At 40.2% G+C, this 23,484-nt stretch overlaps 1 protein-coding gene across 4 annotated transcripts in view; it reads right to left on the minus strand.

Moving 5' to 3' along the window:
- The window catches only part of CALD1 (caldesmon 1), a 55,387-nt gene extending 34,967 nt beyond the window's left edge, over window positions 1-20,420 (minus strand). The window contains exon 1 of one of the 4 annotated variants that reach the window (XM_017823929.1): window positions 20,138-20,417. In XM_017823929.1, the coding sequence (XP_017679418.1) occupies window positions 20,138-20,184 (47 nt within the window). In that variant the 5' untranslated portion in view covers window positions 20,185-20,417. Of the gene's footprint in view, window positions 1-20,137 lie in introns of all 4 variants that reach the window. The other 3 variants (XM_017823930.1, XM_017823932.1, XM_017823931.1) reach the window with 3 other exon arrangements.
- Between the last annotated feature and the right edge of the window lie 3,064 nt (window positions 20,421-23,484).

Raw genomic sequence — 23,484 nt, forward strand, 5'->3', positions numbered from 1 at the left:
ACACTAGGTATGGGCTCCATCCATTAGAATCACCTTAAATATGAATTTCTGTTCACCAGGATGGATGCATGCAACATGCACACAAACGTGGAAACAGTCATATGAAAAACTAATTGCAACTTTTTCAGAGATCTGTTTCATGTTTTCCTCACAATTACGTTAAAACTGCTCCCCAGATTGTACTTTCACAGGCTGTTCTGCTTCCCTCTGAGATAAAGGTTTTTCTGGAGTGGACGTGACTAGCCACAACAGACTGACAGTAGAGCAGGCTGAAAATACAGGTTCAGGCTGGCTCTGTTAATTGATGGGTTAATGACCACAGCATGGGTAAACTGAAACGATTCAGTGTAGTTACCCTGACTGCCATTGACTCTCCATGAGAAATTCAGTCATAGGAAAGATGGTGCAAGTTAGGTAAATGCCATTTCTGCTCACGAAAAATACACTCTTCCAACTAGTGTTCATCTCATCATTTACTCAATCCTCACGCACTGAGTTTGTTCACCCTAACTTGACTGGCTCTCTTTTCCTCAGCTATCAACATAGCCTAGGGTGTCAAAGTAATTTCACATAGAAATTAAACCATGGGCTGACACATGAATTCATGCATCCTCCACTGGGAATAGAAACACTGACCCTCACCCCCTCCCACTGCTACAGCTCTCCCTAGCTACCCCTCACAACCACAATCGATCTGGGAGTTCTTCAAAGCTTATCTTTCACTTGCCTACATCTTTTGACATTTTTTAGAGCAAGAGTAAACAAATAATAAAAAATGTGACTCCAAGATTTTAACTCCGTATATCAGGCAGATGGAAATCTGATGATCCATGCTGGCCTGTGATGTTTTTCCACTCCTGGAGAGCAGCCTTGCTGCCTAGCACACATGCACACACAGGGCAACTGAATTAAACTAAATTTATATCCATTTGTCACCTTCCATATAACCGTTCAAAGTCTTTGCAGGCAAGTATTTCTCTATAACTAGTTGTTCCAGCTATCTCAGGCAATGAGACCACAACACAGCATGAGCTCAAAGAGGTATGCCAAGCCTTCTGATGCACAAAAGCTATTATTAAATATTCAGATGAAAAGATGATCACTTGGAAACCATTCTACACCTTGTTATCAAAGATAACGTGATCTCAGTCTCAACTTCAAGTAATAGAGAAAAAATTGGGTGCTTCTCCTGTTATCTTTCTCTATGTTTCTGACATGAGAAAAAGCTGTGTAACCTCTGTGCATTATTGATAAGCTGTTCTAGTAAAGCTACAGTGCTGAGTCTGTCATCCTTCCCATATTGCACAACTCCTGTATGGGAGACTGAGCAGATCATCCATGTGAGAGGACAGTTCCCACCACTCTGGGTAGTGATAACAAGTAACAACAGATGTTCTGCCCTACTAAGTGGGTAGGACAAATTTATACCTCCAGGACTGAAATCCCAAACCTGCTGAAGTCAACAACAAATCTCCCAGTTGAGTGAGTCTAAAAATGTTGCCCTCAGACTGAATGGGGGAACTCTACAGCCTTGAGTGGAAAATAACTCTGCTGGATTGGGAATACAGGTGATGTGGCCATCTGCCTCAGACCTTCTCCAGAGAGATTCAGCACTCTGTATTTTACACCAAACACTGAATTTGCATGAAGCTGTAGCCCATCAAGAAACTTGGTAATAGCTAGGATGATTATGGGGCTGAAACCATTTCATACAAGCCAGCTTCAACTTGAAACCTCAAATCGGTTCAAATATTATCTAAGGCACTTTGGTTTTAGAGTTCCTTGCCCAGTACTACTACATTATTATTATTGCCTGAATTATGACAGCATTGAAATTTCCCATCAAGCTCAAGGGCTTGCTACAGCAGGCAATTTATAAAAATAGGGTAAGATCTGGTCCCTCTTCTAAACAGTTTGTATTCTGATTAAAGAGACACTTTATAATTTGTAGCCCTATCTGCCCTCAGTGAGGGCCCTCAGAGCTAAACCTGATGAATCTAAAACTTTTTTAATTTTTCACAGGAGTAGCAAAAACCTGTCTAATTTGAGCTGGATCACACAACTCCATTCAAGGAGGCAGGGAGAAAGAATTGCTGTGAATCTGAACTTGGACTCCATTTCAAGAGTGTCAGAAATATGTGAAAAAATTCCAAACAGAACAAAAGCCTTTAAGATTTTTAACTTAAAGAAACAGCTCATATCTACCTCTTATTTCCTCTATGGTTCACTCAAATCAAATGTCTATTTTCCCTTTCTCCTGCCCACAAAACCACCTTGCACTCTTAGCAGTGTCCTCACAACATGTACCTCAATTAGATGCAACTGTACCTCTTCAGCAAGCTCTTTCCCACACAACTTTGTTATCTGGAAGCCCTTACATGTATTACAGAATAGTTTTCTCTGTGGTCCACCCCAAGAAATGAGATCATTCATCCTGTACCAGATTACTGCACCTCCACTTGCAACCTAACCTACTTCTAAGACCTTCACCCTTCATCACCTATGACCACAGCAATTGAAATTATATTTGTTGACTTGCGTATTTCTAAATTTATGTCAGATGGAAGATGCCAGTAAAATGTCCTCAATGATAAATTTAATTGCCAGACTCAACCTATAAATGTGCATTTGTTTGCCTTTTGTGCTCTTAGAAAGCCTTTCTATTTACCCAGGCTCTTCCTGAAAGGATGGGTGGGGTGAGGATGGACGTTGTAATAATACCCACTGGGGAGTGCTCTTTGTGTCACTGTTGATATTCAGGCCCGTTTTATTTATTATTACATATGTCTTTAATCTTTTTATTGTTCATTTAATTTGTGTTATGATAGGCACGCTTCAAAATGTGGATATAAACAACTGATCAATCTTCACCTAAAAAAACCCATAACAAATGCAAACACTTCCAGAGGGTTGTTCCTCTTTCAAGCTTTGCGTGTCAACGTCAGCTGCATTTCATTCGAGTCATATCTAAAAATATGGTGAAACGTGGGGGGCAGTTATGGGCAAAACTCTTTTCTCTAATCATTCCTCCATAATTCAAGGAGAACTGACAGCCTTCTGCAAAGACCTGCTCAGGAAGATTCATTTTTATGAGGGAACGAGCAGAATCTCAGTCCAAAATGCTCATGTTTCAAAAAGATGCAGTGAGTGAAAACAGGGGATTTCGTTGGAGACATGCAGACATGCCACCACAGTTCTCAGTCCAATGTTGTGCATGAATGCTGATATTAACACCCATATTTTTCACATATTTCTCAATTTGACATGCACAACTTTTTTCACATTGAATGTAGGAGAGACAAATGGATAAAATTAACCAATGGCTGGAAATTAAACCCAGACAAATTAAAACTGGAAATTAAGCACATATCCTTCGCAGTGAGGGTAATTATATATAGAAGAAACGATGGAACATCCATCTCTTGCATCTCCACATTAAGATGGATGCCTTTTTGGAAGTTATATTACCAAAAAATACCAATCTGGGGGCTCATTGGGTGAAATTCCATTAACGCTTAGGTATGGAAAGTTAGACTAGATTATACAGTGGCACCTGCTGGACTTAAACATTACAGCCTTACATTTACCCAAAGGTATATGCTTCTCATTTTGCTCACAATTCATCTCCGTCTCACAAGTATTTTTAGTCTTTTGATCCACACATTCTCCAGAGCTGCACAGCCTGTACTCCTGACTGGATGAATAACCCAGATATCCACGTAGTTGTCTTGCAAAAACGAAGTGACTGCTCACCTTTCAGTGTACTGTGTACTCATTCACCTCGTTTTCATACTGTGTGTTTCTAATACACTTTCTTCTTTATCTTAGGTCCAAAGAGTTCAAGGATTACAATTTTTTTTCTGATGGGTAACCACTTATTCAAAAGGTTAGCAGAAGAACATTTTTCTGTCAGACCTGGCATCCTTAATTTCTTACCGTACCTTTAGAAGCATTTCTTCTATCTTAAACTTTGATCTAAAAAACTAAAGGCTAAAAAAATGTGCATTTTAACAACTTTTTGTTTGTTTGTTTTGTTTCAGCTGAGGAAGATCTTTAGATTATTTACTTGGGCTAAGGATTTGCTTGGGAGACATGAAAAAACAGTTAAGTGTGGGAAAGAAAATGTCTTCTGAGAGGTCCAGTTTGTGTACATTCTTTTTTATGATTTCTTTTGATGTTTTTGACATTTAGGTTTTTTCACAGGCAAGGAAAGAGTAGATACACTCATCCCTTTAACAATGTGATTCTAAAGAACTAAGGTGCAAACAATCCACCTCGAAGAATGAAGTATGAAAGGTGACATGCAAGCTAATAACCACAAGGAAAAAGGACTCCATACTGACAACAAAAATCCTTGGTGACTACCAAATAATCAATATGAAAAGCCTCCAGACATTTTATTGCATTTCTAGGGATGACACTGAAGCCTCTGGGACAGATCCTGCCTTCCCAAATTACCGGTTTCTGTTGAAAGTAAAAATTTCAGTTTCATAGATGCCCAATATTTCCAATGCCCTGTCTCTTTTTCTTTTTTCTTTTTTTTTTTTTTTTCCCAGTTTTCTGCTTATAACAACACAGTTCCTTTGGTTTTAGATTCAAGCCCTAAAACCTGGGCTTCGTACTTAGAGCCCATTGGTAACGTCACGGCATCATTCTGCACAAACGCAGAATGACTAATGCACATTATTTTTTGCTTCTTTCCTCATGGCTGAAAATTGATCATCTGTTTCATAATATGAAATGCAAGCAGATCCTTCAACCACATTCAAATAACTCTGGAAAATTGCCTCTGAGTACTTCAGCACAAATCAGGGCCGCTAACGCAAAGGGTAAAAAACTTCAGCTACTGAAACAATGTCTAATTTGCCTCCAACATATATTATATTTAGATAAAAGTGCTTTTTGGAAACACACCAGGGAAAAGCACATAATTATCTCAATATGTGTAGTCTGTAATGCTCTGCAGTTTTACTTCATCCACAATAGACATGGCATTGACCTGTCAATGAGCAGAGCAGTATATTTATCCCATTTTAATTTAGAAGTTTCACACACAAAAAAAAAGACAGGAACTGAGCAGAAGACAAGAATTAGCCAAGTGCCTTCTAGCTGATAACTGGTACTTTTTTACCTCCTTGAAGCTTGGTGGAATTCACCCAGAATTCTGTTTCCCTGGCAGATGACAAACAGGCAAAAAAGCATAGAAAATAATGCTTGCTTTTTCAAATGTAAAAAAGTGGGAGCAAACCCCAGCCAGTGTGCTTACCACTGTGGTTGGTGTGGTACTTGTTGACTCCGTAGCAAATTGCTTGCTACCATCACCTCCAGTCTCTATTGCTTTATTGCATATAAAATCCAAAATAACTTATGCCACAGCCTCCCTCAGTAATATTTCAGGCATATGACTTGAGAATAATGGGCATTTTGCCTAGCTGAGGCACAAGTAAGGTCTTACAGGATATGCCCCAGAATATATAATCCACAATTTCTACAAAGTCAAATAAGAAATTTTCTTTCTTGTGGTTTTGGGCTGCTGTATCCAATGTGGCTTTCAAGGCACTTTAATACCTCAAATTGCTAGCTTACTGAATGCATGCAAAATTAAGATCTAACTCTTCCTCTTTTATATTTCAATGCAAATAAAACTCCAACTGACATGACTGAGAGATTTAATAAAGATAAAAGGAATTAAAAATAAAGACAGACATTTAAAGTAAAAAAATCTCCCCTTCATATTGAGAACTGTGGTCTTCATAGAAAACATGCAAAAGATTTGAGGAATTAAACCTACATTTATTTACAGGCATCTTTAGGCAAACTGATGTCTCCAACGTGTCATGCTCAAGCTCCAAATTTCTGTATTTCCCACAATTATCATTTTAACTCACACAAAATTCATGCCATCATCTACGATATCTATCAGAGATCTTTAAATGAAGGCACGAGAGGGAAGGCAGGCATGAGGACTTTTTTATGGGGCCATCTCTTCATCCTAAATCCTCATGTCAATAAACTACAATACTGAGGTGAGTAGAGGCAGGGGTGGGCACTCCATCACAAAGCCTGTAAAGAATCTGGAGCAAAAGCACAGAAGGAACCCTGCAGCCTTATGAGGAGGAATCTGAACAAGAGCACAGGACTTTCTCATGGCCCAAAAGTAATTTTTCTCTAAATATTTTTATATTCACGCATATATAAAAGATATGTATTCTTGGCAATGAATATGAGAAACAGTTGTTTCTATTTAAAAACTCCCATCACATGTGATATATTTTTTTCCACCAGAGGCTGGAGGGGAAATTGTGCTGTCCTCAGGAAGTGAGTGCACCACCTCAGCCAGGTGAGCTAAAACCAGACTCACAAAACATGGTGCTCAGCCTACAGATCACCTCCACCCTTGCATAGTTACAGCAATGAGAGAAACAATGGATATTTTATCAAGGTTTCACTACAGAGATAAAAGCAAGGAGACTGAATGGGAGGAAAACTGGCTTCTCACTCTTCTCTGCTCAATGTGCAGTTTAGTCCAGTAACTGCGGCAGGTAAAGTTTTGTGAAAAAAATATAGTTTCCTTTTTAAAAAAAAAATTATTATTTCTAGTGGTTTTTTTTATTCCAAAGCAGTATGCTGCATCCTCACAAATCAGCAAACAAGGACAAATCGATGATTTCAGGAAAGCACAAACTGAATTATAATAAATCATGTATGTATTGCTAGCCTGGAAACCCAGCCTTCAAGCTCATCTGCTTATCTACTTTCATGCTGGTTACCCACTTGGAAGTCTTCTTTAATGAAGAACTCTAGGAAATAGAGAGCCCCTTGACAAACCAGTGTTTGCACTTCATTCCTTCCACAAAGATTGATAGGATTGCTGCATTTTAAGAGCATTGTGTTTTAAAAGGAAGTACAGGACCATGAGGGCAGGTCTCATACACAGGAACCTTCATTAATTTCAACACATATTTGCTTCACTGAATATCATAAAAGGACAAACACTGAAAAAGTTAACTCAGAGAATCACTGATTTGAGAGATGAAATATTAACATCCAAACCAATCTCAGTCACACAACCTAATCCTCCATCACCATGCCCAATCTACTCACAATCAACTTCCAGTATACATCTATTCACCATCCACCCCGACAAAACAAGAAATTCGTAAAATTTGAGGAGAAAAATGACTTTGGTTTTCAAAGATGACAAATTTCTGAGCTGAATCCCCTTTTGCACTCCTGCATTTTCTTTACTTGCCTGCCAGGCTTTGAAGGGTGTAATGAGGAACCAGGGGACAGGATTCTACAGTGGGGGAATGTTAAAGGGAAGAAAGTTCATGGCATCACATTGATTGATATCAAGGACAACACCCACCATTAGTGCTGAACACATCTTGAAAGGAGTTATTTTGTCTGAATGCCACTGTGCCTAGGGCAGATCAGAATGTAGGCTATGGATATGGCTCCATAACCAAAACATCAGTCTCTGAAATTCATAATGGATTTGAACAAAAGTGGGAGAGGGAAACAGTGGGGCAGGAAGGAGGAACGTGGAAGCAGGAATCAAACAGAGACTGGGGCTGTAGGAAGGGGTCTGAAACAAGACATCTCCCTGGGCTGTGGACGGAGAGAGAGAAGAGACAGACAGCAGCAATGGGTGAGGAGCCTCCACCCTTGCAGAACATGAGCTGGTGAATGCAGAAAGGTTGATGGAGAAATACTAAGAGGGAAAGGGATCTATCAGGGAATAGCGAGGACAGCAAAAGCACCAGGACTGGGCAGGTGGCTCTGTCATCAACATCCAGCCAGGTTTACATGGCTGTCCAGGGCCTGGAAAACTGAAACCCACCGTGACTGACAGAATGGAAAGTGCAAGATAGCAGGTTGTGATTACCCAGATTACACATCACTCAGTAACTTTGGCCTTTCCTGAAGTGTTCTGTGATCTAAAACACCCACAAACAGTCAGAACCTGCTAATTTTATTGCTTGATTCATCGAAGGTATAGGTGTTAGCATTAGCCTGGCCTCTGTGAAGCATCAAAACTCCTCTGTCTTTTCCCAGGGGATTAGATATTGTAACAAAATTACTATTGCTTAGAGCCAGAAAGATCCCTGAGGATGTCTGTTGAAGCTTTCAGAAATACAGGAAAGACTGGGCAGATGAACAAAATTCAAGGCGTGCATTTGCACACAGGGAGTCTGTAAAAATAATTTTACCAGATAATCATTCAGATAATCATGGAATAATCTTTTTTTATCCACTCTTCCCAACACAAAATATGCACTAGGAGGACATAGCTTTAACATACTACAGGAGACTAAACACTGAAATAAATGCCACAAACAGGAAAGAGATGAGATGTAAGAGCAGAACACGCATCAAAACAGTGGACTGTGAACCCTTTTGCTAAATGAAATAAACCACTTGACAAGGGATATGACACTGCCAATACATTCAGTGCTACAATATATGGTGAGTGGGGGAAAATATTAATGAAAATCAGATGTCTCAAAGTTTTCTGATACTGATTCCTCATGCACACAACTCATGGATGCTGTGCAGGTGCAAATGCGGATTTTGTTTCAAGGGAAATTCATGGCTGTTGACTTTTAGCATGGACAAGCATCTGTCTCTTTCTCAGGTGTTTAAGAAACCCGCTGTCAACAGCCAAGGTGATTAGGAGATATCTTCAGTGAGACAGCAGAGGAATTAGGAGTGCAGATCCTGTGATTTGCTAACAGGATTAGGGGCATCCCTAATCCATGCATCCCTCCAAAAGCTAATCCTGATGTGTCTTTCACCTTCATGAAAGGTAAAAAACCCTTCCATAAAACAAGTCCATACAGATATGCAAGGCTGAGGACAGCACTTTGAACAGCACATTAATGTTACAACAATTTGCAAACATGGTATAACAGCACTGTGCAAATTAAACAGTTGGAAGTTTGAAATGCAGCCATTGTAATTACACCCACATAAACACAATAAAATGCCCCGGCTTTATCCTTTCAATTAGTTTTCCCTTAGATGTGCTTGCTCCTCTCATATTGCTTCACTGTGATTCTTACTCCAGAGAAGTTGTAAGAACCTACCAAACTCAGTATTGGAAATAGTCTGTGGAAAGCTGACTGAGCTCATGAGAGCTGATTAATCACACTGCAAACACAAACCTAAAGGCCACTGTTCTTTAAAGAGCAGGAAAAAACAAACCTTTTCACAGAACTCTGGCATCCAACAAATTAACTCTTCCATTTCAAAGATTCACTAACAAATTGTCTACAAGTTATAAGTTATTCACAGAAAATACTGAGACAAAAACTAGGAAAGAGAAGAAAATAATAACTTGCTTGTCCTAGGAGTGCCCACACTCTGTGGACTTCCAATGGGATAGAGGCAGCTGTTGGAGGCATAAGGCATCCAATACAGAGAAATTGCCCTGTGGAGATACAGTGGAGGGGTGAGGGGCTTTTCTGCAATAATCAGCGTGTTTTTGTCTCAGTTTAATGAGACTGAAGTGTTTTGCTAAGGAGGACAAGTTATGAGGAAGACCAAGCTCCTCCCTCCAAGCAATTGTAAATCCGAAATTAAGAGGCTCCAATTGAGGAAGTATGGAGAAAGGAAAAAATAACAGCCCTTTATTAAAGGATATATGTGTATGGGCAGAACAACAAAAGAACACAAGAACAACTAAAAAATAATCCTGTACCCAAAAGTCCCCTCAAAAAAAAAAAAAAACAGTTCAGTACTTTCTGCCTTTTGGTGCATTGTTAATTCCAGTTTCATTCTGGAATAGCAGTTCCAAGCAGGAAACCAGTCTGTAATAGCTGCTGCAAAATGTTTTATACAGGTGGGCACCAAAGTGGGGAGGATAGCAAAGAGCTGCTGTGATAAGAAAGCAACACAGCTGATGGAAACAGGCAACATGTGCAGGCAAAAAAGTCTAATTCCAAATGTGAGAGGAGGCAACCGCTGACAAGTTTCCATCACCAAGAAGCAAAGCCTTCCAAAAGATTCAACTGACATTTTCACAGAAAAGGTAATCAAATGGTAAACAGATGTTTAAGCCAAGGCTTCCAGTATCATATGCAACGTTACAGAAGAGAATGCAGAACAACAGATATTTTCCCCTCATTGTCACATTAGTTCTTGGCACTGGCTAAATTCTTTCCCTCGAAAGATCTCAATGTGTTTTGCAAATGTTAAGTAATCCTTGCAACCCTTTCTGACTCCCCTGTTTGTGGGTATTGTTACCACTATAATGCCACTTTATGGAATGCAAAACCAGAACATAGACGAATGTACTGCTTTTAGCCTAAACCATGCAGATAAGGTTGCACTACTGCGTTTTGGCTGCACGACTTCACACCTGTTCCAAAACCTGTTGAAGCTACCAGAAGCTCTTCCAGCAACTTCCAAAGGGATATATAGGTACATGGACTCCTTCCACTCACTCCCATCTCTAATGGCTACACTGTGCTGACTTCCATCACTGCACTTGAAAGCACGTGAAAGCCACTGGCAGAATGGATTATCCTGGGATGTCTTTTTGCTATCATACTGAACAAAGAGACACGCTCCTCTGAGCTCTCTCTGAGCAAGTGATAGCCTGCCTCTCCTCTACGTAATGCCTTCTGTTGCTTGATATTACCAAACCAGTGCTTTATATTAAAAAAAAGAGGTGTGCCTGCTGGGAAATGGGTGAAAAAGAAGGGTGAAAAGCAAGTTTAGCCCAGGGGATCCGGTTGGCTGTGTCACTGCAAAAGCACTTCGGGGTTTACACAGGGGTCAGCATGGCTCAGCACAGCCTGGCACCTTTTGAGGCACTGGGCTGTGAACCCAGATACACTTAAACGCCTGAAAATATGGGAAATGTGGTGCAGGGTCCTAACACTACCACTGGGAAAAAAGGAGTTAGCTTGCTGTCGAACCCATCTGCTTCTCCAGCTTCAACAGGTGGAGAAAGCCAACTTGGTGAGGTAGCACTCCCAAAAGGTGATTGAGTGAGAAAACACCAGCTCTGCACCAGAGAAGTTTCAGTCCTACAGAAACTGTAGCAGTCATCACATGGGAGGGTTTCTGTGCAGCACAGCTCTCACTGCACCCTTCTCAGTTCCACAGCGTAGATAGGACTGACATGAACGTCATCCAACCCTTCCAACACTGGCTCTTGCAAGACTTCATCTTGAGTCAAAGTCAAAACTTTTCCTGTCTCACCTGGACTGCAAGACAACATTTTAGAGAGTCACTGAGACTGCTAAAACATTTGCACAGCAAACAACACCACCACACAACAGACTTGATCCAAACATGCTATTGTTCATCCAAGTATCCTCTTCCCAGCAATCCATATCAACTATTCATATACACACACCAAGCCCATTGTGAGGGAGAAGCAATTCAATATAGTCTTTTATGAAAGTTCTCACTGAATTTAAGTTATGCATTCTGAAAGGTACTGGGAGGGGTCAAAAACTAAGCACTGGGTAGCAAATCTACATCCAATATAGATTATGGATGTAGATATATCTACATCTAATATAGATTTGATTTTTTATGAAAATACAACGTTTGGAAAGCAAGGATTTGGCAATGTAAATTGAAGAATATTTGGCACAATAAAGAATTAGGACAAACATAAGACAATTTCAATTCCTGCTCACAAAGAGTATGGTCCAACCTGTTACCAAAACTCAACTGACTGAGGTGACTGAGTAAACAAGAATATGATAATCAACTGTCTGAAGAAGATAGCTTTAGCAGCTAAGAGGTAAAAAAAGGGATCAGCAATATTCTATATCGCAAAAATAAGTTAAGACTGCTCTTAATGCAAGCTAACATGCCGAAAGTTGCTAAATAAGGGATTTAGAAGACTTCATTTAGCCCCTCTTGTGCTACAGGTGCATGAGATGCTCAAAATCCCTTGTGCTCCAGCTCTCATCTGACTAACACAGAAATGCTCAGTGAAAACAATCATGCATTTCTGGGATGGCCAGCACAACCAGCATTACCTACACCAATAAGGTGTTGTAAGACCAACTGGTGTAATGCAAACACAGGCATAACTGAAACACTAGCAATCCTCTGCCAATGAGGTGCTCTTGGATCTACTTACATGTGCTTCTGCCAGCTCAAGGTGAGTATGAGACAGACTGTCAGTGTTAGTGCATAGCTATAAGCATATACAAACAGTTTTTTCTGTACATTTGTCCCAAGTTTGCTCAAAATACTACCACAAATTTAACAAATATTTGAGAAGCTCCAGCTAAGGCCCCACTACCTGCTTTGTAACATTACACAGGAAACTTTCAAATGGTTTTCTCCTCTATTTCAGCTCCCCAGAACCTCTTCCAGTGCCTTCTCCAATTTCTTCTCATGTTCCAGGCAGCCCCCATCACTCTTCACCCAATGGCATTTTAATGGCTGTCTTTATCTTCTTCCTCCACACCTGTGAGCCCTGTGCCTTAAGTTCTCCCAAGCTTAAACCTCCCTATTGCCTACCCTTGCAATACTACCAGCCTTTGCAGGACTCAGGTTCTCACTGAAATGATGTCATGCATCTTGAAAACTGCTAGAAGGGACCAAAAAACCAGGGACAAGGCCCTAAACAGCAAAATCTCTGCTTGCTAGAATCTTGTGAAAAGGATAACCATGTCCTTCTGAGGGAAAGAGAATATGTTGGCATGACTGCCAAGGCAGAACACCACAAGAAACAAATAGCACACATAGAATGTAGCAGAAACAAGCATCTTTTCATAGGTTTAGAGCATTCACCTTCCTAAGTTCAGGGGCAATAAACATAGGACTGGATGGGACACACTGTCTCCTACCAAATCACTTCACAGGGTGTTGAATAAGTTTGAAAGAGAGAGAAGAATCCAGGAAATCAAGTAAGGAATTAACCCCAGGGCTATCTCAAAATGACAAAGGACCAAATGCAGCTCTCAGATATGCACAAGACAGGAATATTTCTTCTTGACTGGATGGGCTGCAAATTATTGCTAATGCACATGCTGCAAGTGGGAAATTTTCACAGCCACATAGATAAGGACTGGTGGGAATCCCAAGATAGCATTGCTACAGTGTTAAGAGAGTTTTTTAACAGGTTGGTAAGAAAGCTACATTTGCAGAGAACTGCTTTGCCTTTATGGCAAATTTAACAGAGGAACTAGAAGAAAATTAGTCCTCAGGCTCAATCTTTCTAACTGAAGCAAAAGTTTAGCTGCTTTTGGAAACAGCTGTGGCCTCTGCTAATTAGGCTTTGGGGCTTTTGGAAATCCTGTGAAAGAAAACTGCTGACATGATGTCTATGATGATCCTCCAGCTCCAGGAGGAGGCAGATGACTAAGGCCAAGATGCACAGCACCCAGAGTACATGCCAGTGATTTCCCTCTTGTGGGAGAAGCACAATCCTAAAAATCTCATGCTTCACAGAGGAAAGATGAGTGTTACACAAAACACACACAAATGGGGTGCTTCTTTTAAAGTATGCAAGAGAATACAGGATGGTTGGAACACATTTCATCTGGACTTTGCAAAATAGTCATGTAAAATGCTATCAAGGGAGAACTGAAAGGGAAAAATAATAGAAAGAGTAAAGAAAACACATGGTAATGGGGAATGCTGCTGTAGCTCACAGAAGCTGTACCAGGAACAACCTGAAAGTGAACAAAGAGACTAGAAAGGTTCTACCATGACCATGTCAGTGTGTGATGATGGTACACATAATCTGTGGATGCTGAAACCTACAGTGAGCTTGTGAGGCTCACTCATGTCATGACCCAACTGCTCAGTTACAAACTCCACTTAAAAAAAAACGAACAAAAAAAAAACAACAAAAAAGAAAAAACCACCACCAAACAAAAAAGCAAACAACCCAATAAAAACCCCCAAACAACAAAAACCTGTAGTAAGGAATGTCACAGGACAGCAACAGTTACAGTGCTAGAAGGTACTTCTGCAATTACATTGAAGCAACTCCAGTGCTGAACATATTGCAGACAGAATTTGGCAAGCCAAAAACCTCCTGATCAGAAACATGTAATATATTTTATGGTTAAAAAAACCTGTGGGCAATTTGGCTGTGACAAACAAAACAGAATCCCAAATCTTACATCCTATAGCAACAAGTGCATTGGTCTCAAGGACACACCTCTAGGACAGGCCTCTACATTTCTTAGAGAATCGTGGGAAGGAAAACAAGTGCACATGGACTGCTTCCTGCTTTCTCAAATTTTTGAAATGCATGGTACACCAGTTAGGAGGTATTTTCTCAAAAAGGTTTTAAGTAGTCTGGAACAAGAACCATCATTTTTTTTGTTCACTAATACAGCAACATTTAACTTGAGAACCAGCAGGACCAGATCCTCCTAAACAGAAGTAAAAAGTAGATTGAAAATAATCTGAAAAAGAGTCAGAGTTAAATTTCTTGCACAGAGTTAATCCTCTCCAGTTGGTATGCCAGGTTCTGCTGGAGTCAGTCTTGCTCATAGGAAAAATTTGTCACGTGAATATTTCTCACAGTTGCTTAGTCAAGGTATATGAAAAAGTGGTGGATGGAAATTAAAAAAAGAGGACAACAAAGTTAGCCAAGTCCCTGATCTTCAAGAGAAATTCTAACTTTGAGGAAGAAGAGTCTCAATACAAACAGGCATCAAGCAAAAAAACCCTGGTTATGCAGTAAGATTTTGGGAGTAGCCCATTCCCAACGGTGCATCTGTATGTTTTGTTTAATGTGAACTGGTACATCCAACAACTAATGCTGTTTATCTTTCTTTTCTGCTTTATTATCATCAACCACTTGTGTTTCATATCCTTTCCCTACAGTAAGCTAACCTCAACAAAGATAGGATACGTACTCTGGAACTACTGTGGTGGGGGGGAAAGGAATAAAACTGCTTTACAAACGACACAAGCAAATTTACAATACTCAGAAGAAAATAAGTAAACAGAGAAAACCAGGTATTTAGTGACCAGGTTAACCACTATTCCTCCTACAATCAAAGAAATACACCAGAGCACAGGGTAGGAAGGGAGCAGCCACTGCACATCACTTTTGGTCTCCTGGTGCAGCACAAAGTGAATTTAAGCAGAGCCAATACTTGGTTTTGTATTTCAGTTACCAAGGGACAGAGACCGAGGAATGAAAAAACTGAAATACCAGCTTCTGCCCTCACTTGGAACTTTGCTCATCATAACTCATTTTAAAAGCCATAGAACTACATTGACTTCGGATCTGAAGCCTGTACTTAAGCCTGGGATGTGCTGCTCATCTCTGGAATTCAATATGTGCATTCAAAGCAATTGGAAACAAAAGCAGATTAAAAAAAAAAACCCAAACACCCAGATTTAAAGCATCAACTAAACCTCGTTGATAGAATTTAGCTTTGATAATGGGTTTTTGAGAAAAGACAAGTTGCATTGCAATGCCTTGGACTAAAGTGCAACTTTTCTGACACTTTACACGTAGAACAATGCACATGGAAAACTGTATTCCAATGTTCTTGCTGTTCCCCAAAAAGGTAGCTACAGTATGGCACTGTTAAACTTGCAAAAATGTCTCATTACCACATCCAGTTTTGAGAGTCAGAGTGAGATTTCACAGCAATGCTGAACACTTGTGAAGAAGCAAAGGAAGAGGGCAGGGAAAGGCAAAGGGGAGCATGGGGGAAGCCTTCCCTGACTGACAACTCTGCAAAGGATTTGAACTGCAGAAAAGAGGAAACATGTCATCAAATGCCAAACCAATGTGATGTCTGCCAAACCACACCTTATCCTTCTCAATCAGCAGAAAAATTATCCACTGCCTGACTTCTCTTACCTCACCAATAAACAGCTATTTTTTTTTCCCCTTATTAGGACAGTTTCCATGCTGTAAAATTCTGGCTCTAATAAGTGGCTTTAACAATATGTGCTGCACATCAGCACAAAAAGAAAGCAACTAATAAAAGCAAAGCAGAGAAGGAGAATAAAAGGGCTGAGTCTCAAATTAAAAGGGACGACATCAGCTTAGTTTGGGCTCCAAAATTTGATCATAGATTTTATGAAACGGAGAATTAAAATTGGAATGGATAAATGTACGAAGGCCAACATTACAGAGATATATAATTATAAACTTGGCAGCTACTTATAAATGTAAACTGCCTTACTGAAGTCAAGGAGACTTCAGTTTGCTGAAGTTCTCTTGCTACACTTAAGAGCTTACACATCTCAAAATATAAATCAAATGTCAGTACATGAAAATAGTGCAAAGCAAGCTTAGTTTTTTTAATGTTTTCTTTTATAAAATAAAATATGGAAGGAAAGAAAATTTACAGTGAGTAAAGTCTCCATATTTCAATTATTTCAACAACTGAGGGAAGTGTTTTTCTTGGTTGAATTTTTAAACATTTGATTATCTAGTTTAGTGCATCTGCTTTATGTATGGACAGAAAAACCAAGACTGCATTTGAGAATTTCCCTTATTTTTTTTTGACTTTTCTTGTTTTACTTGGAATTGGGAACAGGGTGGAGGTTAGAAAAGAGAGGGAAAGACGGGGATATGAAGAAGCAGGATGAAGTTCTATCACCCCTATCTGACACTAGTTGAACACCTATGCCAACAGTGAGGCTGTGGAGGAGCTATCTGGATTTAAGATATGCTCTAACAACAAATTCTCTAGTTTTGTTGAAGCAGAAGCAAAAACTCTTGTCAGAGTGAAGTGCTATGGAAAATGTTCAGGGTTGTTTTATTTTAATTCTGCCTGAAACAAGAAAGCAAATCCTTCATTTAAGGTTTTTTTCTTTTAAATTTTTTCTTTAAAATGTAGGTCAATTTCAATCAAAATATTCTACAAAAGATTAGAATATTTTATTTAAAAAATATTTCAATGGTGCAGCTCAGTAATTTCTTGTTTAGAAAGTGTAAAAAAAATTAATTAACAAAAGTATTTCCTATTATTTAGACAAAGCTACCAGTTCTGCTCTGAACTGCTCTGAAACAGTTCTGCCCAAAACTCCCCTAAATTTTCTTGGTTTTACTAAATTTACCATTCATCAGAAACAATTCTCACAGTTCATTTCAGGCATTGGGATCTACAGAGCTTCAAGTTCCTGGCTTAAACAGGGTGGAAAATTCAGCTCGGAGTTTTCATGAAACTCCCCAGAGTCACTTGTTCTCTGACAAAACCTCAGACATTTGATTCTCAAAGTCATGACTTAGGTGGACGCCCAAAACTCCACACAGATTACTCCAGCTTTATGCTCCTGACCCAGTGTTTTGGTTGTGCTGAAAAAAGAAAAGCGTCTTTCACTGAGGCAAGAAGGCTGCAAAATCTCAGATGTTTCCTGAGAAACATCTTGTCTGTCTCTGTCTAATGTTTCCTCCACCAAATACAGTCCCACTCAAAAATGTTCCATTTCTTCCAGTAAATTTCTTCTGACCCATTATGAGGAAAGTTCCTAAATCCAGCAACATGTATTTCATTCAGGTGGCAACAACTAATACATCAAGAATGCTCATATAGATGGAGCATTGTTACTACAGTGTTCAACATAAATCCGTGGGTCCACACACCCATAAACACATTTGCATCAAAATGACCATTCCAACTGTTGGATATAAACATTGCAGCTCACAAACAGACAGGACATTGTAAAAAAGTGCCTATTTCTTGGACCATGGTAGACCTGCCACTGTTGAGGAAGAGTCATTTCCAGAGCGTGACTGGGATTCTTAGCTTTTAAAACAGAGACAATCAGCCTCACTACAGGATAACACCTTTGAGGATCTGGTCTTCGGTTATATTATGTCCTTCTTATTTTACCTCAGTAATGTAAAAAGGCTTTCAGAAATTAAGGATTCGAGCCATCGGCCACTGCGGAACAGAAATGAAGGACACGGTCAACAGAGAAGACCAGAAAGAAGGAAAGTGATGGCTTCAAGGGAAAATTAATGGCCTCGATTTTTGGAGCAGAATTAACCAGGTAACACAGTGCCACTAACACTACTGCTGCCTGTGGGGAAGTGTCCTCCTTAACCCCTCTCTTCCCTTCAAAAAGCTAGCTGATTATCAGTCTCAAAAATCTGGCCAAGAAACAGAAAATGTAACCTACAATATGAAGAAAATATTGTGAAAAAGCGAGCTTCCAACAATCAAACTGTGAAGTTTAAACAGAAGTTATAATTTGCTGGAAGAAAACATTCTACCTGCTGGCAAAGATGACTTCTGCTTTCCCTAGGAACTTGCACAGTAAACACTTTATTGCCCAGCAAACCAATCCAAGTCAATCCCTATGCATCTATTAAACAGATTTTATGTTTTCAGGCCAACCGGAATGATTTCTTGGCTATGACGAGAACTTCTGCCTTTAATTTCTAGTGTATCAAATTCTAAAAGGATTATATTCAGCTATTTAGCAATTACAAAATTCTCTACAAATACTACAAGTACACTGAAAACGTAGAAAATATCGTTAAACGATGCAGATCAAATGATCTGAGGGAAAGGGGTCATTAGAGGACATTTGCAAGAAGTTAACAATCACACTGTACCTCATTCAAAATAATGCAATTGCAGCCTCCTCTTTTTTCCCTGGAGAGTCTCCAGAGAGTTAACTTATAAGGATATTAATACTCCTCTTCTTTTCCACTGCAATCTCCTGAGAAGACAGGAGCACTTGGAATGATTACGTTATGCCTCAGCCTGGGAAGGGCAGTATTTCATCATGTATTTCTCTGAGCAATGCTTTGAAGAAGCCTTTGTGGGTAATGCTAAAGGTGCCTTCCCTCTTTTGGCCTGAGATCATGGAGATCCTTGTTGAAAGAGAACAAATCGGTTACCAAGTTTCGGCCACCCATTTGATTTCTCTTCAGATTCCCCACCAAAGAGAGCTTTGCTTTTCTTCTCCAAGCATGCTACCGTGAGTCTTGACAGAAGAAAACCCATGTCTGGTTGTCGAGGTGTGTCTGCTCTTGCTAGAATTTGCAATAGCGCCCAAATCTCCCAAGATACAGGAAACCAACAGTATAGTAGCTAACTATATTTCAAGAGAATAGGATTGTTTTCACTCACACATAATTTTACTGATTGTGGTGAACTCACTTCCTATAACTCCCCAAGGAGTTATCAAGAGCCATGGTTTTCACCACTTATATCATCACTACAGTGTCCAAATCTCACCTAGTTCACCCTTTCCCTCCCCCTCCCTTGCTTTCCCCTTGCACTGGTTGCAGAGAAATTGGTGCTTTGCCACGGCTGCTCCTCATTCCGGTACAGCAATAGAGGAGGGCTGTTGTGGTTTGTGGCTGTATTTCGCCACAGAACAACACACACACACACACACACGTACACACAAAATCCACTTGGCACACTCTTAATTAAATTATTATTTATTGTCCAATTTCTGAAATCACAATGAAGAATTTCAGATTCTTCTTGGAAGGGCTAAGTTTCGGAAATCCCCAAGCTCCCCTTCCCTCTAAGAGCACAGGGTTTCATGCTGGAAACTCTGAAAAACAGGCATCCAGAAAGCCCAGTTGCTTTTCAAAACCTCTCCCAACCTTTAAACCAAACCCTGATATAAATCACTGCATTTTAGAAACGTAGTAGTGTCCGGTTTCCCACCCCTCAACACCTAAAGCAGACAAACAAAACAACAATACAGGACACAAATAAAGCAGATTATTTTGTTGACAATATTACACAGGCTAATTGATTTTCTTCTCTGGCTTCCCTCCCACATTCAGGGATGAATGTACCACGAGGACTCTATTTACTCGGTGAATTAAGCAATCCGAGTTATGCAAAAGCTTTCACACAAACTGTGAAACTTCTGCAAATTTCCCACTAACAGAACTCCAATCAGCAACCAGTCCTTCCATCATATTCTTCTGCCACTGAACAAAGCAATTTAAATTCTGCAATTCAGGGAAGGGAAATGCATAAATACAAAGAATTTTCCTTTAGAAGATAGAGCACGATATGACAAAAAAAAAAAGAAGAAAAGGAACCCAATCTGCATCCAGTGCTTATTCCCCAGTTAAACCAGCTTCCCAACTTGTTCCACCATTCTGTTTCCCTTACCCACTGTCACCATCCAGCACTTCCTACACGACAGCAAAAGACTAAACCCATACAGATATCATAATAAATTGGCGACTCACTTGGAAAGGCTTGATGAGTTCTGCCTGCAGTATGATCTGCTGATCATGTCTGCAGCGTATGAATCAGTGCAAACTGCTGGCAGCTCCAGCGAGCAAATGGACGGATGATCAGGGCGTGGAATGAGATAATAAAAATGCCATTATCCTTTCAGGCATGTGAGACTCATTGGATGCTCTTTCCACCCCACAGGCTAACCATTCAGTCGGTCCTGACGCTCCAGTAAATGACACTCTGTATTTGTGTATTGTCAAGCTCATTATCTATCTTGTATCCTCCTCCCCTCCCTTCACCCTCCTCTGCTCTGTGATCATATGATTTTTATTTTTTTTTTTACTGTATTCTCTCTAATAGATCCTCTTTTCTATGCCTGGGCCCCCCAGTTACAGAAATTCCTGCATATTTCTCAGCTGCTCAAGTTGAATGACAAATGCTTGTTTCCTGTTCAGCTCTTACAAGAAGTGCTTCTGCTTAGCCAGCTTGTCTGAGCACCGAGTAGCCTCAGCACTGCACAGAGATGCCTTCAAAAGTATTTGCTCCTAGGAAAGTCACATTCCAGCCTGCCAAGAGTACCCAGACATAAAATAATGGTCCAGGGAACTTGATAGTAAATCATTGCCTAAGCATTTTGCATCCAATCTAACCTGTGAAAGGTCAGCTGGATCAGATAGATCAAAAGACTGAAGGTGACTGCCAAACAAGGACAAATACAAGGAGGTGGGAAGTACCTTCAAGCTCAACTGCAGTCAAGGTAAAACCATTTTGTGTTTAACAAAAGGATTAAAAACAGGGCTGAAGTTAAACCCAACCTAACCTCAATGTTCTTCCATCTAATCCAGTGAATGAAGCAGAAAATAGAAATGCAAACAGTGAGTTAACTGGAGGCACCATCAGTTACTATGATTTCACATGCTTGGCTCCCATGTCTCTTTAAGCCCACAAGTGTGAGCAAACTGAAAACACTTACTGTGCAGTCCTGCAGCCATTCCACCCCAGTCTCTGATCTTGTTAAACCTCATAAATTGCAAGAGTGGGTGTGGATGGATTAGTGCTCCAAAGGGAAATCTCTAAGCAAGCTCGCCTGTCTGTGGGAAGGAATGTGTGGGTTCAGTAGGTGGCACTGTTACCTTGGAGTGAACACCCAGGCAAACCTCTGCAAGAAGCCATGGAGGACGCTGGATGTCCAAGGAAGCATCAACCTTGACTTTTTTTTCCTCAGAGCTTATAAGAATTCAAAAGCTGCACTTTTCTCAGGACATTGATATTAATTTACATTCTGCTTAAATCCTACTGTCAATAACTGCATTTTTTCCCCTTCCAAAAACTCTCTCAAGAAGATAGATTTTTGTGAAAAGGTAACAATTCTGTGCTTTATAGATAGTTGAATGATTCCTGTGCAAGCATGTATAAACTCAGGGGTTTTTTCATGCACAGAAACAGGTCTGCAGTACCCCAAGAAGTTGCTATTTCTTCAGGTATACCTTCTACAGCCCCAGTCCTTTGTTCTAAACTACATTAAAACTCCCATCTTTTAGCATATAAACTATACTGGAATCCTGGTCTGGAGGAAGGAAAGGCCAATAGTGCTGATTGCAAAGGAAGTAAAACAGGAATTCCACTTCTGTGATTGCAGAGAGATCTGCAAATGAGATGAGGGTGCCCTAGGCAGGCCATCTCTAGGGTTTTTTCTCTAACATCAAAGGAAAGTGAACATATAAGGCAGTGTGAACACATAGAGTCTTAAAAAATGCTGGTGAGAAGGGAGTCACATTTACTCTTCCTGGAAAAGACATTCCTACCACTGCAGCAGAATCAGAATTTTTCCCTCTGGAAGAGCATTAGTTAAACAGAGATCATATCATGTTCTTCTAAAACATACATTTTAGTCAGATGTCAGACATAAGAGTTGATGTTTATGAAACTGTGAACTGGGTTCCAAAGCAACCCTACAGATTTCAAATAGAGGTCTCTATTTATTACTGCATCTCAGAAACTTTTTTTCCAGTTGATTGAGCTCTACACTCTTTCAATATATCCTGGAGTAGTTAGATTATTGCAGTGCTCACCAACAAAGCTGTTTCCACTCAGAATTAAAATAAAAACAAGTTGACTATCTTCTAAAACATAATACTTTACATCTACAAAGAACAGTTCCAGATTTTTGGAAAATCTGCCCCCACTGTCACACATGGCTCTAGATGGCAAATCTGACCTATTTATTGAGTCATTAGGAAGAAGGGAAGCCTCTTTCACTTGTAATAGACTCCAGAACCATTTTAAAATAGCCCCATTAGGACAATCATAAGAATCTCAATTTCTCCTTCTTCGCTCTTCCAAATACTGTTTTGAATTATAAAAGTCTGGAGGAGAACTTCACTCCAGATGAAACAATTCACATGGTCAGCCTATTTTTATTTCAAGACTTCAAACAACAAATTGCATCTTCTTGCCCATACCTCTACGGCACTACTGAGAATAGATTTCATTTGCCTACTAATTGACCAATAAGCAATACTGTCCATGCAAGTCTATCCTCAAGACATTGCCATTTTTGCCAGCAAATGAAACTCAAGATGAATAAGGTGAGCAAACCACACTTCCAAACAGTATCAGCCTCCTCTACCCAGCTGTTTGTAGTGTTATATGGGACAGGCATCCTTGTCAACAACTGCTCATAATGCTTCCCAAGTTGGTGTCCCACAAAGTAATTTTTTATCCTGTCAGGAATTGCTACAACCATGATTTGTCACACTTGCAAAGCTGCAAGATCGAAGAGGCAGCTCTGGACACATGGATGTTAGTCCACTGCATCCAGGCGCTGAGCACGCTGCCAAGTGGACCTGGGCTAACCCACGGGAGCAGCACAGTGGGTGCTCTGGTGAGTGCTGTCAGAGACTGAAATGGTTAATGATTTATGCATTCTAGGATTGCCAAGGGACTTTTGAATACTTTTGTAGGACTTTTGCACTATACCTCTGATGGCCCATCAAAGCCCATCTCCCCCTCTCCTCCCCTGCCAATCTTGAAAGGCAGGAAAAACCCTTTTGCCAGACCCCTCACGGAAACTCAGCACAGACCCAGGAGATGTTGGAGGGTCGTGGCATGGCCTGTGACACTAACCACGGATATAGTAACTCATAACTTCTTTGAGTGTGGGGGCTTCCCTCCTTCACCCCCAACAGATCAAGGCCACCACTTCAACTGACAAACATGGAAGCTGCAACTACCAAGTTCCATCACTGGACCCCGTGGGCAGTGACTATAGACATCTTTCCACTCTCAGCTTTTCTTTCTCTTACTCTCCCTTACCCTTATCATGTCTTCCCTTTCTCCCCCTTATGCATTTTCC

This window comes from Lepidothrix coronata, unplaced genomic scaffold (assembly GCF_001604755.1).
Source record: "Lepidothrix coronata isolate B3197 unplaced genomic scaffold, Lepidothrix_coronata-1.0 Scaffold107, whole genome shotgun sequence".
Lineage (NCBI taxonomy): Eukaryota > Metazoa > Chordata > Aves > Passeriformes > Pipridae > Lepidothrix > Lepidothrix coronata.